This window comes from Labeo rohita, chromosome 2 (assembly GCF_022985175.1).
Source record: "Labeo rohita strain BAU-BD-2019 chromosome 2, IGBB_LRoh.1.0, whole genome shotgun sequence".
Classification (NCBI taxonomy): Eukaryota; Metazoa; Chordata; class Actinopteri; order Cypriniformes; family Cyprinidae; genus Labeo; species Labeo rohita.
This window is the reverse complement of record NC_066870.1, coordinates 5,452,852-5,470,790: the sequence shown is the minus strand read 5'-3', so window position 1 is coordinate 5,470,790 and position 17,939 is coordinate 5,452,852. Positions and strand designations below refer to the sequence as shown.

Genomic DNA, 17,939 nt, shown 5'->3' with positions numbered 1-17,939 from the left:
TCAGTGTTGCAGAGTGCTTTATTTACAGAAACACAAGCAAACTTTGCTCTGGGCTGGTGAATTCAGAAGATTTTTAAACAATTATTCATTCACAAACCAACCAACCACAGGTTATTTCCATCTGTCAGCTTTATGAACACAGGGGTTACACAGAATAGAATTTAGAAATTTACAGACACAAATTCCATTTACAGTCCAAGTTCAGTCATTATTTTATAATCAATTGTTTAACCTTAGATATTAAAGCAATAGTTAAAATTAAATTCTGTATTTATTCCCATTCAGGTCCTTCCAAACAATTTTTGGCTTTGAATTACAAAAACAAATTTCTGTAGAACCAACATGCAGGTTTCAGAGTGAACTATGCCTTTAAGAACAGCACAAAGAGACTGATGACCGAAATTCATTCATGTAACGAACACAGACGCATGCGTGTACAAAGCTGCGAATTAATGAGTATGTTCAGCACTAGACATGTTTTGCACAGAAGTAGTCGAGTCCAGTCCCAGTAGCGTTCCCAAGTAGGACTGCTCTCGAGGGTCCAGCATCTGGTCTGGTCGCACCGGGTGCACAATGTTAGTTGGTTGAGGTGTGAGCGTGTACTTTTCTAAGAACACTAAATCAGTGGCGGGCTGGTAGCCCGCCTGCTGTTGCTGGCTAACAGCTGGAAGGACCCCATGTGTCGTCCCGTGCACAGCAAGATCACTTTCCTCAGTCATCTGGACGGGGACGAGCGTCACAGGGACGCAAACGTCAGCCGGCACGCTCTGCAGCACAGTCTTAGGCGTGTTGTGGTACGGTTTGGGTGTTTCGTTTGACGCCAGCGGCTCGGTTAGTTTGCTTGCGGGGGCCGCAGGCAGATTCGGCTGTTGCTGCTCGAGCAGGCGGCCGCTGTGCACGTGGTCTACGTGATACTTGAGCTTGTCTTTACGCTTGAAAGTAGCGCTGCAGTGCGGGCAGTTGAAAGGACGTACGTCTGAGTGAATGACCATGTGTTTGGTCAAAGTCTTTTTGATGCGAAAGGTCTGGTTGCAGATCACACAGCGGTGGGGTTTCTCACCTGAGGAGCAAAATATGGGATCAGAAAAAAACTGTGGAGCAGAAATGCCACAATTTGTCCTTAAAGCAAAACATTACACCTGATTTTACACAATAGTTAATCATTAAAAACGCTGTAAAAAAATTCTAGTGCTGTCTGATTTATGGAGTGTCATAAAGAGATATCGAAAATCTCGTCTGTAAAAAAATTTGACTCTAACATGCCAACAAAATTAAACAAATTTTGAATCTCTTCAGATTTCTGACCTGAAAATGTATGCAAATGAGTAATAATAATGTTTCTGGACCACAAAACCAAGCAATAAGGGTCAATTTTCTTAATTTTTGAACTGAAAGCTGAATAAATAAGCTTTTCATTGATGTATGGTTTGTTAGGATAAGACAACACTTGGTTGAGATACCTGTAATCTGAGGGTGCAAAAAAATCAAAATGCTGAGAAAATTGCCTTTAAAGTTGTCCAAATTAAGTTCTTAGCAATGCATATTGCTAATCAAAAATTAAGTTTTGATATATTTATGGTAGGAAATTTACAATATATTCATGGAACATGATCTTTACTTAATATCCTAATGATTTTTGGCATAAAAGAAAAATCAATCATTTTGACCCATACAGTGTATTTTTGGCTATTGCTACAAATATACCCATGCTACTTGTGACTGATTTTGTGGTCCAGGCTCACATTTAAACATCACATAACATCAGAAAACTTGTAATACAAGAAATGTTTTCAAGAATTATTTAAAGGAGAAGTCCACTTCCAGAACAACAATTTACAAATAATGTACTCACCCCCTTGTTATCCAAGATGTTCATGTCTTTCTGTCTTCAGTGTAAAGAAATTATGGTTTTTGAGGAAAACATTTCAGGATTTTTCTTCATATAATGGACTTGATTGGTGCCCCAAGTTTGAACTTTCAAAATGTAGTTTAAATGCAGCTTCAAAGGACTCTAAACGATCCCAGTTGATCGGTCATTTTTTAAAATAAAAATTTGTATACATTTTAAGCACAAAAGCTTGTGTAGCACAGGCTCTGGGATGCACGTTGACGATGCTATGAATTAGTGATGGGTCGTTCTTGAACGATTCGTTCATTTTGAACGAATCTTTAATGTGACTCGGGAAGAACGAGTTGTCTCAGGAAGTGATTCGTTCAGTCACGCATGCGCAACATCCTATTAGGTTCTGTACTGGAATTAGTTCACTTGTTTCAAGTCTTCGGGTTTTTCGAGTTGTTCGTTCATCTTATAAGGGCTGTCACACGATGAACGAACGACTCAAACCTGTCAGATAAGAGGTGAGGTGAGCTAATCATAGACTAAAGACCCAAGTAAACAATGAATTTATCTTTTCTGATTCTTATAGCATTATAGTTTTGTCTTGTTTGTAGTGTGATCAACGTTTATGTAAGCAGTAGATGTGTTAGGGAAGTAACACGTAACATTTTAATTATATCTTGCTAAAATGAACGAAATGACTCAAAAAGATTTGTTCATTTTGCTGAATGAGACTCAAAGGTCCGAGTTGGTAAAATGATCCGAACTTCCCATCACTACTACGAATCACGTCTCATCGTCTGTGTACTTAAGCTTAAAAAGGTAGAGTATGACGAAAAACTCCCATCTTATTTTCTCCTACAACTTCAGAACTGTCCGACATCGTTGTACCTTTTTGTTTGTAAACAGCGTTTGACTTACTTGCACTTTCTTAGTCTTTGTGCATTCTCTTTGTAAACACTGGATCTGTAGTTCCGACATTCCACATGACCTTTCGACATGATTCAATAGTACATGAATGCGCATCCCAGAAGCTGTGCTACATGAGCTTTGGTGCTTAAAAAGTATACAAATTTTTATTTTCAGAAAAAAATGACCGATCGTTTCGCTAGATAAGACCCCTCTTCCTGAGCTGGTATCGTTTAGAGCCCTTTGAAGCTGCATTGAAACTACATTTTGGAAGTTCAAAATCGGGGCACCAATGAAGACTATTATATGGAGAAAAATACTGAAATGTTTTCCTCAAAAAACATAATTTCTTCACGACTGAAGACAGAAAGACATGAACATCTTAGATGACAAGGGGGTGAGTACATTATCTGTGAATTGCTGTTCTGGAAGTGGATTTCTCCTTAAACTAGGGAAGTAGGGTGACATCTATTAGTTAAATTTTTTGTATGTTAGTTTGATGTAATAGTTTGGAGTAACTAAGACCAATCAAAATACAGTAAAACAGAAATATTGTGAAACATTACAGTTTTTATTTGAATATATTTTAGAATGTTATTTATTCCTGTGATGCAAAGTTAAATTTTCAGCATCATTACTCCAGTCTTCAGTCTCACATGATCCTTCAGAAATCATTCTAATATACTGATTTATTGCTCAAGAAACATTTATTGTTATTATTAAGCTTTTTGCAGAAACTGAGATACGTGATGAAGAGATACTTCAAAAGAACAGCATTCATAAATCTATGCATTATAAATGTCTTTTCTGTCACTTTTGATCAATTTAATGCACCCTTGCCGAATAAAGCTATTAACTTATTTAACAAAAAAAGTTTGAATGTTAGTGTATTTTACCTGAATGCGTTCTGAAATGTGACATGAGGTTGGTTTTCCCCCTGAACTCTTTCTTGCACACCTGACACTGATGCACCACTGCTTTATACCTGTCAAAGTATATAGGCCATGATCATGAAATTACAGATCTCACATGCTCAACATCAACTGCAGGCATTCCTTTATATTGCGTAAGAAAGAATGAATGTGCCAAAAACACACAGCTGTCAATTCACAGCACACGCATATGCACATGACTGTGTTGTTAACCTTGTTCCAATGTTTGGAGTATACTAAATGAGCAGTCATTTGCATAAAACGCACCCAACAGGCTTTTGTCACTCTAAGCAAACATACAACAGTCTGTAAAGACATGCTCTTGCTTTGTGAAATGCCATCCACAAAACCAGTTCAGATAACATTAGTCAGCTGTACATACACATATATCTGTTGTTATTCAATGAAATCTCATAGCTCGAGTTACAACACTTCATGATTAAATATATTTAAGCTAAAGTAAATTTAATCGCAACTACACATAAACTATATATAATTATGTTAAGATTAAATACATCTTAACACATTTACATGTCCATATGTGCTTTTTGTGTGGTTTCAGTTGTTCCTACATTTTTTTTCTATAAATTTAGAATCAATTTTAGATTAGGGAACACAACTAAGCATTTTCCTTTAATAAACTCATAATATACTGCTTGTTTATAGAAAGTAAGGTGGTTGTTGTAGTAGTTAAAGGGGTCCTATTATGCTTTTTCACTTTTTGAATTTTAGTGTGTGGCAGAGGTTGCGCTAGATTTTAACAGCTAGACTTTAACATTGTTCGTCATTCCGTCATAATCTATTATTACCCGTCACTATAATTTTCATATTTTAATTAGAATAAAACATTTCATTGCTTTTATTTTTGCTCACATTTTCTTTTTTTACTCATGAACCTACAGGACGACAGCTCAGTGTTTTAAAACAACAAAATACACTAGGGCTGGGTTAATATAAAATGACAGGTACTGTCATTGAATGATGGGTTTAAAAAAATGACAGGTACTGTAAAAAGTGTTTCAAATTTGGCTTTCATTAGAGCAGTATGCCATATTTTAAGGCTTTAGGACCCCTTCGACGCATGCAAGTTCAGATGCAAAAGCCTCTAAATCCATCTGACGTATTTCTTTAAAATTAGCATTTCTTATATATTCTTATATATATATACAGTACTGTGCAAAAGTTTTAGGCCACTAGTATTTTCACCAGCTAAAAATGGTTTAAAGTAGGTTATTTCTATCCTTTGCTGTAGTGTGTCAATAGGAAACATCAGTTTACATTTCCAAACATTCTGTTTGCCATTAATTGTAATAATCTAGTGAGATTTTTGTTTGCACAAGGAGTCTGACAACAGCCAGTGCTCCACACTGATCTAATCTCACCATCACCCAGTCTGTCTGGAATGACATTAAGAAACAGTATAACTGAAACAGACTAAATCCAGAAGAACTGTGGCAACATCTCCAAGATGTTTCAAGTAACCTACCTGCAAAGCTACCTGAAAAACTATGCACAAAAGGATGGTCACATCAAATGCTGATTTATTTTAGTTAATAGAAGTTCATTGATAAAGAAAATCTGTTTATGACTTTGTTTTTGACAGCATCCTCATTTTATGTGCCTAACTGCCTAAAAATTTTAACAGTACTGTAGCTTTGTAGGTATATGTCTCTTAAAGCATCTTGGAGATGTTGCCACAGTTCTCCGTTTTTTCTGTTTCTTAAGACAGACTGGATTGAATGATGGAGAGATCAGATCTCTGTTTGCACAAGGAGTCTGACAACAGCCTGTGCTCCATACAAAAATCTCACTGGATTATTATAATTAATGGCAAAATGAATGTTTAGAAATGTAAACTGATATTTCCTACTGACACACTACAGCAAAAGACCGACTTTAACTGACTTTAAACCATTTTTTAGCTGATGAAAATACTAGTAGCCTAAGACTTTTGCACAGTACTGTATATATATATATATATATATATATATATATATATATTATCCTAGAAGCTATGTAATATGGTGCCAAGAATATTGTAAGAATATAACCTGCATTTTGCATAATGAAAAAGTGCTCTGTGAATTCATGCAGTCGTATTTTGACTGGCTTCTTGTGCAATAAACTTATTATCAATAAATTCTTAATTTTCTATTATAAAGAAAATCTAAATAGGGGCAAAAGTCTGGACACACAAATTCTTTTCCATTTTCTGCTTTCTTTTTCTCATATTTTTCCAGACCTGGAAAATACTTCAATCAAATTACAAACTTTTGCAAACCCTGTAGAAACCCTGACAAATTTGTGCATATGCATGCTCACTGAATGAGACCCACAGTGTTTTTTGTTTCTAAGATCGATATACCTTCGCCAGATTTTCTCTCCCAGGTGAATACTTTTATAATGGACAGTCAGGTGATCGGCGCGTCGGAAGCATTTTCCACACTCTTCACACTGGTGCGCTCTCTCCCCTTCACAAAACAAAGGTTCAGAAGAACATTATCATATATTGTAGTAACGTAATGCAATTTTTGAGCATGTTAAGCAGTCAGGAGAAAGATGAAGCATCTCATATACAGTCTAACAGTGAACTAATAACAACAACTAGGTGGATTTCACTGTTTTTAGCCTTAAAGGGAAAATTCACCTTAAAAATGAAAAGTTTGGTAAACAAACCATTTCAGTTCAGTTCTTCTGTCTTCTACTGTATTTTCTGACCATGTGAACCAAAACAATTTGGTTTTTCAAAATATCTTCTTTTGTGTTTCACAGAACAAAGAAACTTCTACAGGTTTGGAATGACTTGAGGGTGAGTAAATGATGATTTTTACATTTTTTGATGAACTATCACTTTAAATCTAAATTTTAAAACTTAAAAAAGATGACAGAGGCATGACAGAATTCATAATTTATTCATAATTTAAAAGGGTTTTCTGAGATGACATACAAAAATGCAAGTTTAATCTGAAAAATACCTGTGTGAATTTTTTTGTGTTTCTTAAGATGATCATGGCGGATGAATGTTTTGCCACACTCGTCACACTCATAGCGTTTGTCCTCATGATGAACACGAAGGTGAAGCCTAAAAAACAGATAATATCTAACAACGGCACTGGTAACACACAACACGATCACATGCCATGTTCTGTCCCATTACTTTAATTTAATCTTGTTCAAACTAGTGTTACATGATACACTGGTACTTAAAAAGTACTGCGATACCTTGCTTTTAAAAACAGTATGATTCCGCATTTTACTAGTACCGGTACTTTAAGAATGCATTTTAATAAGAACCGTATTTCTGGGTGTCTGTGTTAGTGAACAGCGCAGATGCGCAGTTTTGTTTACTACACACATACGCATGACGCTCGCAGTGTTTTCAGCCTCTGCCGCATCAATATATGAGTACATGAACACATGAACATCATCTCTAGAACTGCTCTGAGAGTCACTTCATGAGCATTTTACCGTTTTTTTTTTTTTTTGAGGAAAACTATCGTCATATAATGAAGATCCTAAAGGTCTTCACAGAAACCCGTCAAAATAAAAGTTCGGTTTAACTTGACAGTGAGAAATATATTAATATATTACTTAATGTAAAGATAGTACTACTACTACTAACAAAAAATATTATTAAAACAATGTTTAAGGAATATATTTTTTATGTGAATATAAAAAATATTCACAAGAATTTATTTACAAGAAAATTGTAAATACACAACACAGTATTTCTGAAAAAAAAAGAAAAATAGCCTATAATAAATTCTTTATCAAATTTAGTTATCCTTTATAAATTCATTAGACATGCTTTTGATAAATGAAATGTAATGAAACAATTAAAATAGAATCCATAAAATTAATGAAAAACAGATTCACAAACAAAAGTGAATTTGAAAATAATAAAACGTATTTCATAGGGCCTTAAAAACATAATTTTTGTTAAACTTTTAATAAATTGCTGTTAAATTCTGCAAGTTTTATGATTTTAATTAATTAGACATGCTTTTTGATAAATATATATATTTTTAATGCAAACATTAAAATAGAGTCTAGAAAAATTTAAATGAAATTCAAGAAAAAATAAAACAGATTTCACAGGGCCCTCTTTATTTCATTTGTGTCTTTGTTTTATTGTAGTTGTCCTTTATTTTGTTACTTGCATCTAGGTTCTTATTATTAATAACAAAGATAAAATGTAAAAAAATTCTGGTATCATGACAACACTAGCTCAAACGTTTGGGGTTAGTATTTTATTTTTATTTTTAGAAAGAATAATGCTTGCATAGAAGCGTGCGTATCTATTCATCTGTATGTGTTTTGTCAGAATTTGGTTTTTGGACAAAAACCATGTTTCATCCTAACATACGGTAGTTCAACACAGACCTGTAGGAGCTTCCGTGACGGAAACTTTGTCCGCAGATGCTGCACAGGTGAGGTTTTTCCCCGCTGTGGATCCTCATATGCTCCCTGAGGGTCGTCCTGAAAATACGTTCGAAGATTAGCAGAGAACAGCTTGTATTTAAATAAATCACCCAACCATTACTGCATTTGCATAAAGTTTTGGTAACCCCAGTGCTTAAAAGCAGCTTTTTACCTTTCTCGAACTGATTTGCCACACAGAAAGCAGGTCCATTTCCTCTTCCCCCCATGCGTGCACTCGATGTGACGTTTGCGGTTGCCCGTGTCATTAAACTGCCGACCACAGATGTCACACGGGAAGGGTCCTGGATATTGGACATTTTGTCAACATAAAAGGAATGCTCAATTCAAGTTCAATGCAAGTTAATCTGGTTCATTAATAAAAAAGCTTTACCCAAATGGAACTTTTCTTGATGCTTTAACCGGGCAAATCGTGACTTGAAGTAGTTGTCACAGTAGGCACACTTAAATGGTTTGTCTTGCGAATGTAAGATCATGTGCTCCTCCAGATGGGGGCGCCGACTGAAGGACTTGTGACAGATCTACAAAAGCAGCACAGGAAAGAAATAACAGTAGCAATGTAAAATTTTTTGTAAACATTTTATGTTGACTTTGAGGCATGTCGTGCATAAAATAAATCAAATAATAAGGCTAGTAACTCACGTCACATTTCCAGCCTTCACTCTTCTTCTTCTTCTGAGTGAGAAACTCCTGGAGGTGGTCAGGATGAAATCTGTAAACAAAGTGTTGAGACTTTGATCACATACTGAGGTGAGGTAACAAAACATTTCATTATCAACACAACAGCTTTGGAAATGTGTTAGACACTGCAGAAAACACAGTTAAAAGATGTTTCCCAAGACGGCCACAGGAACACAAAAACTGAATAGGAAACATGATGTAAACAAAACACAAGAATGGACCGTGTTGACATTTCCAGGAATCTCTGAAGCAGAACGGACTGACCGGGAGACTACAGCAAATATGTTTTCTCACAATTCCATTTGCTCCAATAGCAAAAGAAAAACATGACAGTGTTTCCACAATGGTCCAAATAAGGAAAAATACAGACAAATAAATAGTGGCATTCAGAAGAAAGATGGTACTTCCTTTATCTGTAGCAATGTTTACTAGTTTTTTTGTAATTTAATGACAATGTAAAACAACATACAGTGTAATAAATGCAGATTATGTTTAAAAATTGAAAATATAAAAACCTTTCAACTGATTTACAATGTTAATATCTATGGAAATGCATAATCACAGTTAGTGACTTAATTCAATCAAAACAGTGTACAAAACCACCACCTTAAAGTGACAGTTCACCCAAAAAAATAAATATTCTACCGTCCTACCCTTACATCATTCACAATCTATATGACTTTCACATGTGGAATACAAAACAATTTCCCAATAACTTCTATTATATGGTGAACAAATATAATTAAGAAAACTAAACTGTTTGGCTACCAACATTCTTCAAAGATGGTATGAACCAGACTTATTGTGTTGTTTTAAGTCATATTCTACTCCAAAATCAAAATTAGAGTTTACACTAAGAAAATGAAGCCTATTTTGAAGACCATTAGGATTTTTTTTACATTATTTTCTCCTTAGTAATGTTTTCTTATGGTGTACTTTTTTTATTTTTTAATGACTAGTCCACTTCCAGAACAACAATTTACAAATAATGTACTCACCCCCTTGTCATCCAAGATGTTGAGGATGGTGAAAAAAACATTTCAGCATTTTTCTCCATATAATGGACTGATATGGTGCCCTGATTTTGAACTTCTAAAATGCAGTTTAAATGCGACTTCAAATGATCCCAAATGCGGTTGTAAACGATCCCGGCCAAGGAAGAAGGGTCTTATCTAGCAAAACGATCGGTTATTTTCATTAAAAAAAAAAAAAGTATATACTTTTTTATATACTTTTTAATGTCAAACACTCGTCTTGTCTTGCTTTGCCTGGACTGTTTTTGTTCTGGTTCTCATGACAGTTAGGGTATGTGGAAAAACTCCCATCTCATGTTCTCCCTCAACTTCAAAATCGTTCTATATCGCTGTTTTACCTTTTTTGTTAAGGGTGTTTGATCTTCTTTGCATGTTCACTTTGCAAAGACTGGGTCGGTGCTTCTGCAGCGATGTAGGATGATTTTAAAATGATTTTTGAAGTTGAGGGAGAAAATACGATTGGAGTTTTTCCACATACCCTAACTGTCTTGAGTCAGAATACACAGAGTTCAGGCAGAGCAAGACAAGACAAGCGTTTGAGATTAAAAAGTATATAAATTGTATTTTTTTAATGAAAATAACCAATCATTTCACTAGATAAGACCCTTCTTCCTCGGCTGGGATCATTTACAACCGCAATTGTTTGAAGCCGCATTTAAACTGCATTTTGGAAGTTCAAAATCGGGGCACCATATCAGACCATTATATGGAGAAAAATCCTGAAATGTTTTCCTCAAAAAATCTTTACGACTGAAGAAAGAAAGACTTTAACATCTTGGATGACAAGGGGGTGAGTACATTATATGTGAATCTCTGTTTTGGAAGTGGACTTCCCCTTTAAGATTGATTTTTTTGGCATTTCTGACTTTATTAGGCCAGGACAGATCAGAACTGACAGGAAGTGAAGTGGGAGAGAGATAGGGGGTGGGAATGGGAAAGGTCCTCGAGTCAGGATTCGAACACGGGACGCCCATAGCGCAACAGCGCTGTATGTTGGTGCACGGCCCACAAGGCTATCGGTGCCTACTATGGTGTGGTATTAAAGTTTTTTTAAATGCTGATTATTTTCAATTATACAACAGTTCCTTCTGGTCCTCGAATCTGATTGGCTGAGAGGAGTGTGATATTCTACTATTAACAGAACTCCAACCGTTTAACCATGTGTATCACTCCGTTTGCGGTACTTCTCACAGCGAGTGTCACGGTGGACACCCAAATCCACTATAATTTTATAAATAATACCATCACAGAATGTAGTTTTAAGAGTTTTTTAGGCGAAAATCTACTTGTTTAGACTTGTGTGGTTTGTTGATAAAGATAACGTCTATTTGAAAAATTGCAGGTATATTTGTAGCAATAGCCAAAAATACATTGTATGGGTCAAAATTATCAACTTTTTTATGCCAAAAATCATTAGGATATTAAGTAAAGATCATGTTCCATTAAGATATTTTGTAAATTTCCTACTGTAAATATATCAATACTTAATTTTTGATTAGTAATATGCATTGCTAAGAACTTCATTTGGACAACTTTAAAGGTGATTTTCTCAATATTTTGATTTTTTTGCACCCTCAGATTTTCAAATAGTTGTATCTCGGCCAAACATTGTCCTATCCTAACAAACCATACATCAATGGAAACTTATTTATTCAGTTTTCAGCTGATGTGTAAATCTCAATTTCAAAAAATTGACCCTTATGACTGGTTTTGTGGTCCATGGTCACATATACAGTTCTTTCTGGTCCTGAATCTGATTGGCTAAGAGGTGTGTGAAATTCTAGTGATATCGGAAACCGTTTAACCGTTTCACTGTTTGTATCACTCCCCTTGCCTCACAGCAAGTGTCACGGCTACACTGCCATGGGCCTTAAACTTCTTGATAACGTTATGTACGGTGGAAACAGGAACATCAAGTTCTCTGGAAATGCGCTTGCAGCCCTGAGATTATCCAAGCCTGGCTGTAATATTATGTCTGACCTTCTCAGATAATAAGTTTTCTTTCTTTTGTTAATGCTCACTGCAGTACACAGTGACACACAACAGGACAATGAGTCACTTTCGCTATTCAAACTGGCTCAATATGTGATCGGAAATAGAACAGGAGAGTTTGGAGAATCACTTCACAATATATCACATCAGATATATTTTTTTAACTACTTCTAGAAGGTGCTGTAACTGTTAATATTGTCCGAGCCATTCTAGGATTTCTCTAAGGGTATCTAAGGTTTAATAAATCATTAATATTTTTTTGTTTTGTTCATCATATGTGGCTACCAAATTATGTTTTACAGTTTTCTTTACAAAACAGTGGCTTATTTAAAAAGGTTTAAACATGCTGGTATCTTTGGACATGAATGTATAAATGTAATGTATGCTATTGAGAAACAAGCTCATGAAATTAACGTTGCAATGCAATCTTAATAAATAAAATAGGCTTTTTATTATTTCTTTCTTTTGATTTCTATGTGGAATATAAGCTGTATATGTTCTGGACAGACTTTGTGAAACTCACCGACAGGGATCTCCACTTACCTCTTGACATGTCTGCTGAGAGTCTTCTTGCTGGCATGAAGCTTGTTGCAGAAGGGACACTTGTGCTCTTTCCTCTGGACGGGCAAATCACTGTCATGCTTCTTCTTGTGCACAGTGAGGTTTGATTTGGTGGAGTAGCACTGGAGACAGATGTCACACTGGAAGGGTTTTTCTCCTGTGTGTACTCTGGTGTGACTCTCATATTTACCTGCAAAACGAGGAAAAAGCAAAGCAATGACTCAGATGGTGACAACTGTAACTGTACAAACCCAGCAGCAACAAAAATGCATTAATTTTGTTTTGATTTTGTTTAAGAAATAATAATAAAAGACTATGCCAAACTGCTTAATAAACTTCAAGAATGCAATTATTTTATTGGAGTTTTACTTCCTTGTGATAACAGGACAGTTGTGAAACTGACATTTTTGTCTATACTGCCCAAAAATATAAAAATTAATTTTAATACAGTAATTACAACATTCTTATCATAGAAGTGGTGTATTCAAGTCTTAATATGCATGTTCAAAATTTTGGGATCAGTAAGATACACTACCAGTCAAAAGTTTATGCACAGTAAGATTTGTAATGTTTTTAAAGAAGTCTCTTCTGCTCAGCAAGCCTGCATTTATTTAATCCAAAGTACAGCAAAAACAGTACAATTTTGAAAATATTTTAAAATGTAATTTACTCCTGTGTTTTCAAAGCTGAGTTTTTAGCATCATTACTGCAGTCACATGATCCTTCAGAAATCATTCTAATGTTAAAATAATAATAATAATAATAATAATAATAATAATAATAATAATATATATATATATATATATATATATATATATATAATTATTATAATGTTGAAAACATCAGAGTAGCATCCTTGCTAAATAAAAGTATTAATTTCTTTCCCCCCAAAAAAAATAAAAATAAAAAAAGTATACTGACTCCATTTAGGCTTTTGAATGGAATTCTGTACAACGTTACAAGAGCTTTTTATTTATCTTTGGATCTTTCTATTCATCAAAGAATCCTAAAAAAAATGTACTCCACAGTTTTAAATATTGATACTACTACTACTACTACTACTACTACTACTAATAAATGTTTCTTGAACAGCAAATCAGCATATTAGAATGATTTTTGAAGGATCCTGTGACACTGAAGACTGGAGTGATGATGCTGAAAATTCAGCTTTAAAATAACAGGAATAAATTACTTTTTTAAATATATTCAAATAAAAAGCAGTTATTTTAAATAGTAAAATATTTTGCAATATTACTGCTACTGTTACTGTTTTTAACATTAATAATAAGAAATGTTTCTCGAGCAGCAAATTAGCATATTAGAATGATTTCTGAAGGATCATGTGACTGACAATTTAGCTTTGATCACAGGAATAAACAGAAAACAGTTAGTTCAAATTGCAATAATATTTCACAATTCTTTTTTTAATATCATTTTTAAAATGATTATTATTTATTATTGAAAATATTAGTGAGCAGTGAGCATAAAAAGACTTTCGTCACCCTTTACATTCTAGTTCTCACCTATGCGATCAAAGGTCTTGTCACATTTGGGGCACTTCAGAGTTTTTTTGTTAGCGCTCTGAATAATAACAGGCGCCAGTCCTTCTGGAAACACATGACCTGTGACCTCCGTGGCTTGGCCGTGCTCCTCAACAGCACGACTGGATGTCGGTTCGGCCTCCTTCTGGGCTTCAGCCTGCTCTACAGCCTTACTGAGTTCATCCACATGTTCTTCCTCTTGCTTCTCAGCATCTTCACATTCTACATCCTCAACCTCTGCAGCAATGGGCGTTTCTTCTCGGCCCTCTTTTCTACTTTGCTCTTCCTGCTCATTCTGTTGCTCTTCCTCACTTTCCTCATCCTCTTCCTCCTCCTCAAAAGCAGCAGCATCATCCCTTGGAGTTTTTTGACCAGGTTTTGCAGACAGCACATGGACATTTTCGCTCTCCTGGTTATCAAATTTCGCAGGGGTCCTTCTCTGACGAGCAGATCTGCGGGTAGTTACCGCAGATGTGCTTGCAGTGTTTTGCTCTTCCTCGTCTTGGCAACCAGCGCTGTGCGTCTTAGCCAGGTGATTCTCCAAAGACTTCTTATAGCAGAACGTGCGACTGCAAAAAGAGCACTGAGCTCCTGCTGACGTCTGGACATGTGGAGTCTCCGGTTGAACTTGCTGAACATCACTTTCTTCATCAGCATGAGCTGGTGTCGCCCACTTTGCTAAAAGATTTACAGCTTCCATCATATCCAGAAAACATGCCGCCTCAGCCAAAGCAGGAATCTGGCTTTCTGAAACTTCAAATTCAGACGTGTACAGGAAGTTGATCAAATGTCCAAATGTAGAGCTCTCTATGTTATCAATAGTAACATGATGCAGTTCAGGGTTTTCGCTGAATTTGGCATGAAAATAGCCACTGCCAAAAGCTAAAACCACTTTGTGGGCACGATACATCTTTCCACAGGCCGTGATAGTCGTGTCACAGAATGATTGCAGCCTCTGCCGGTCTTCGTTTAGGAACTTCAAGAAACAGCCATCAGTTTGGGATATTCTCAGATGCATCTTTTCTGCCGAAGAGTCTTTGATGGCCACATCAGCATCGTCGCTCCTGGCATCACACGTCACTGGTCCATCAGATGTTGTTGTCCTCTGGGTTTCTTTGCTGCTGATATCCTTCACTTTTGAGGTCTGCTGAAGTGGATTGACTTTCTTCTTCATGTTTAGGGCTGTTAACACAAACAATTCACTGAAAAAAAAAAAAAAAAAAAAAGAAAGTGATATAACATTATAAGACTGATACACATAAGCTCCTGCTTCTATTTTTGTGTCTTCTATCTCAAAATGTTTTACTTTTTAACAATCATTATGTGTGAACAGTTAAATTAAACTGTGTACTGTCATGCAGTTTATTACAAATATTAATAAATCTAGTCATTCAACTGCTTTAAGAATGAATTGTGATAATGTGACCGTTTCATGCCCACTATCATCTCCATCTAATGAAGAAAATCTAATGGGGTTGAGAGTTTATAGTACGAACAAAAAGTATTTTGCATCTCTCACATGTATTAATTTCATTTCATTTTGTTTCTGTGGTATTACTACTAATACAACCTTCTTAAACAAGGGAAATTATCAGGCATCACCTTGTTTTTCCTATATATCTGACAAAAATTTAGGCACATTGCTGTGAAAACTAAAGAGATACACTACCGTTCAAAAGTTTGGGGTCAGTAAGACTTGTCTTTAAAGTAGTCTCTTATGCTCATCAAGGCTGCATTTATTTGATTAAAAATATACCAAAAAAAACAGTAATATTGCAAAATGTTTTTACAATATAAAATAATGTTTTTTATTTTAACATACTTTAAAATAGAATTTATTCCTGTGATGAAAAGCTGAATTTTTGTCAGCTGTTACTCCAGTCTTAAGTGTCACATGATCCTTCAGAAATCATTCTAATATGCGGATTTATTATTAGAATGATCAATGTTGGATAATATCAACAGTTGTGCTGCCAAATATTTTTTGGAACCTGTAATTTTTTTTTCACGATTCTTTCATGAATAACAAGTTTAAAAAGTACAGTGTTTATTCAAAATATAAATATTTTATAACAATGTAAATTATTTATTATTAACTTTTAATAAACTTTTAATTATTAACTTAATACATCATTGGTGAATAAAAGTATTAATTTCTTAAAAAAAAAAAAAAAAAAAAAAAAAACAATAAAAATGTACTGACCCCAAACTTTTGAACAGTAGTGCATATTTTTATGAATGTATGTATCCTGTCATGATATAGTACAAATGTTTATTTTAAAAATACTTATTATTAATAATATTATTTTTTTAAACCTTAACATGCATTATAACGTAAATATAACGTCAAAATTTGTATAAATGTAACTTTATGTTATGTATATTCTAGTGGATTCTGGTTCATTTTATAGTCTAAATGTTTCTTTCAAAAAGAAGAAAAAAAAAAAGACTAAACTAACAATAAAAATAATAAATTATTGGCTTTAACCAAGACTAAATGATTAACGTTTATTACCCAGTGAATAATGTTTATTCACCAGTGCTGTCATTTGTTAAATCATCATAACTGTGGCATGAACTTGTAAGTGGACTTGTGTGTATGTGACATGCAGCCTGTAACTTCAGACAGAAAGAAGAAATGACAATCCCATATATGTTAACATTTTGCTTGCCGTTTTGCACTGGGTTTAGGAGACCGCCACAACGAAACAAACACATTACAACATGATTAGCATACTTTACGCTGTACACCCGTTTCCAAAATCTAGCGCCCTGCGAATGAGGACAATGCAAATTTGAAGCGAACTACCCCTTACGGCCCCCCATTATGTCATGCACCCACAGGGCCCCTCCAGAACAGGAGTGCGTTGACAAACGACCACAAAATGGCCCGTGGCAAACTGCAAACACTGACTTATTTTCCAGTTCCAGACTTACCCTTGAAAAGATTAAGCATGCGGTGGTGTTTTGAACAGGTCACTTATTTTGCCCTCATATACAAATAGGAAAATATACGTTTTTTCGGATTATAAGACGCATTGTGTCCTTTTTCCATCGTCCAGGGTTCCGACGTCTCAACAAGCTCTTTAGTCATTGGCTGAACGCGAAACGTCTTCCTGTTTCATAGGTTAAAATATACAGCTTATCCATCCTCCGAAAATAACATTTGTGTAACCTGAAATTTATTAAATGTTAATGGTGTGTATGTTTTCATTTATAAATAACAACATCAACAATAACAACAATAAACGTAGCACGACGTCATGCAGATGAAGCACAGCATTGTGGGTAATGTAGTTGGCTATTTGGTAAATAGAGCTGGTTAAAGTAGTGTTTACCGCCAGAAATATCCCCTTCCAGTATGATTCTGTCTCACTCTGGTGTCGTAGGCCATTTTTCATATTTTCCCCTCACACATAGGATGTTTGTTGCATTTGTAGCAGTAGGTAAAGGTGTTTTCACTTACTGTCAGTCTGTAAACCCTGGTGAAAAAAACAGCATATGCTGGTAGGTATGTTTTGATGCTGGTTTAAGCTGGTCCTTTGCTGGTTTAAGCTGGTCCTTTGCTGATTTATGCTGGTCATGTTGCTGGTCAAAGACCAGCATAAACCAGCAAAGGACCATCTTAAACCAGCATCAAAACCTACCTAACCAGCATTCCAGTATCAAAACCTACCTACCAGCATATGCTGTTTTTTTCACCAGGGAATGGTTTATTTTTATTGCGCATTACCAATAACATCACCCATTAAACCCACTGTAGAAAATTATGAATACTTGCACACTTACTGGGGTTGTCCAGAATTGTAATATGACCAATTTTGGTCTCTAGGACCGACTCTATAGTCTATACCACCAGTTAAAAATTCACTTTTCTTTTAAGTTTTAACTTTTGAACCCTTGTCCTAAAAATGAATTTAGTTCATCTGATTACTGTGCTAATGCTAATTACATTCAATGACTCCGCCCATTACCGTTACTGTTAACCACCATTTTGACTATTTAGCTTTTT

General features: G+C 35.1%; 1 protein-coding gene across 1 annotated transcript; it reads right to left on the bottom strand.

Moving 5' to 3' along the window:
- zbtb41 (zinc finger and BTB domain containing 41) lies at positions 1–17,006 on the bottom strand. Its single transcript, XM_051092627.1, has 11 exons — positions 16,865–17,006; positions 13,910–15,129; positions 12,369–12,576; positions 8,761–8,830; positions 8,492–8,639; positions 8,273–8,402; positions 8,062–8,157; positions 6,654–6,760; positions 6,044–6,149; positions 3,643–3,731; positions 1–1,060 (listed from the first exon to the last, which is right to left on the bottom strand). Exons 2-11 carry the CDS (start codon positions 15,099–15,101, stop codon positions 450–452), a joined length of 2,757 nt encoding a protein of 918 aa, XP_050948584.1. The 5' UTR covers positions 15,102–15,129; positions 16,865–17,006; the 3' UTR covers positions 1–449.
- Positions 17,007–17,939: the final 933 nt, after the last annotated feature.

Coding starts and splice junctions, on each gene's coding strand:
- zbtb41 (XM_051092627.1), bottom strand. CDS start 15,101: ATGAAGAAGAAAGTCAATCCACTTCAGCAGACCTCAAAAGTGAAGGAT. Junction 12,577..13,909: donor CAAGACCTTTGATCGCATAG/GTGAGAACTAGA, acceptor CTCGTTTTGCAG/GTAAATATGAGAGTCACACC. Junction 8,640..8,760: donor GTGAAGGCTGGAAATGTGAC/GTGAGTTACTAG, acceptor CTGCTTTTGTAG/ATCTGTCACAAGTCCTTCAG.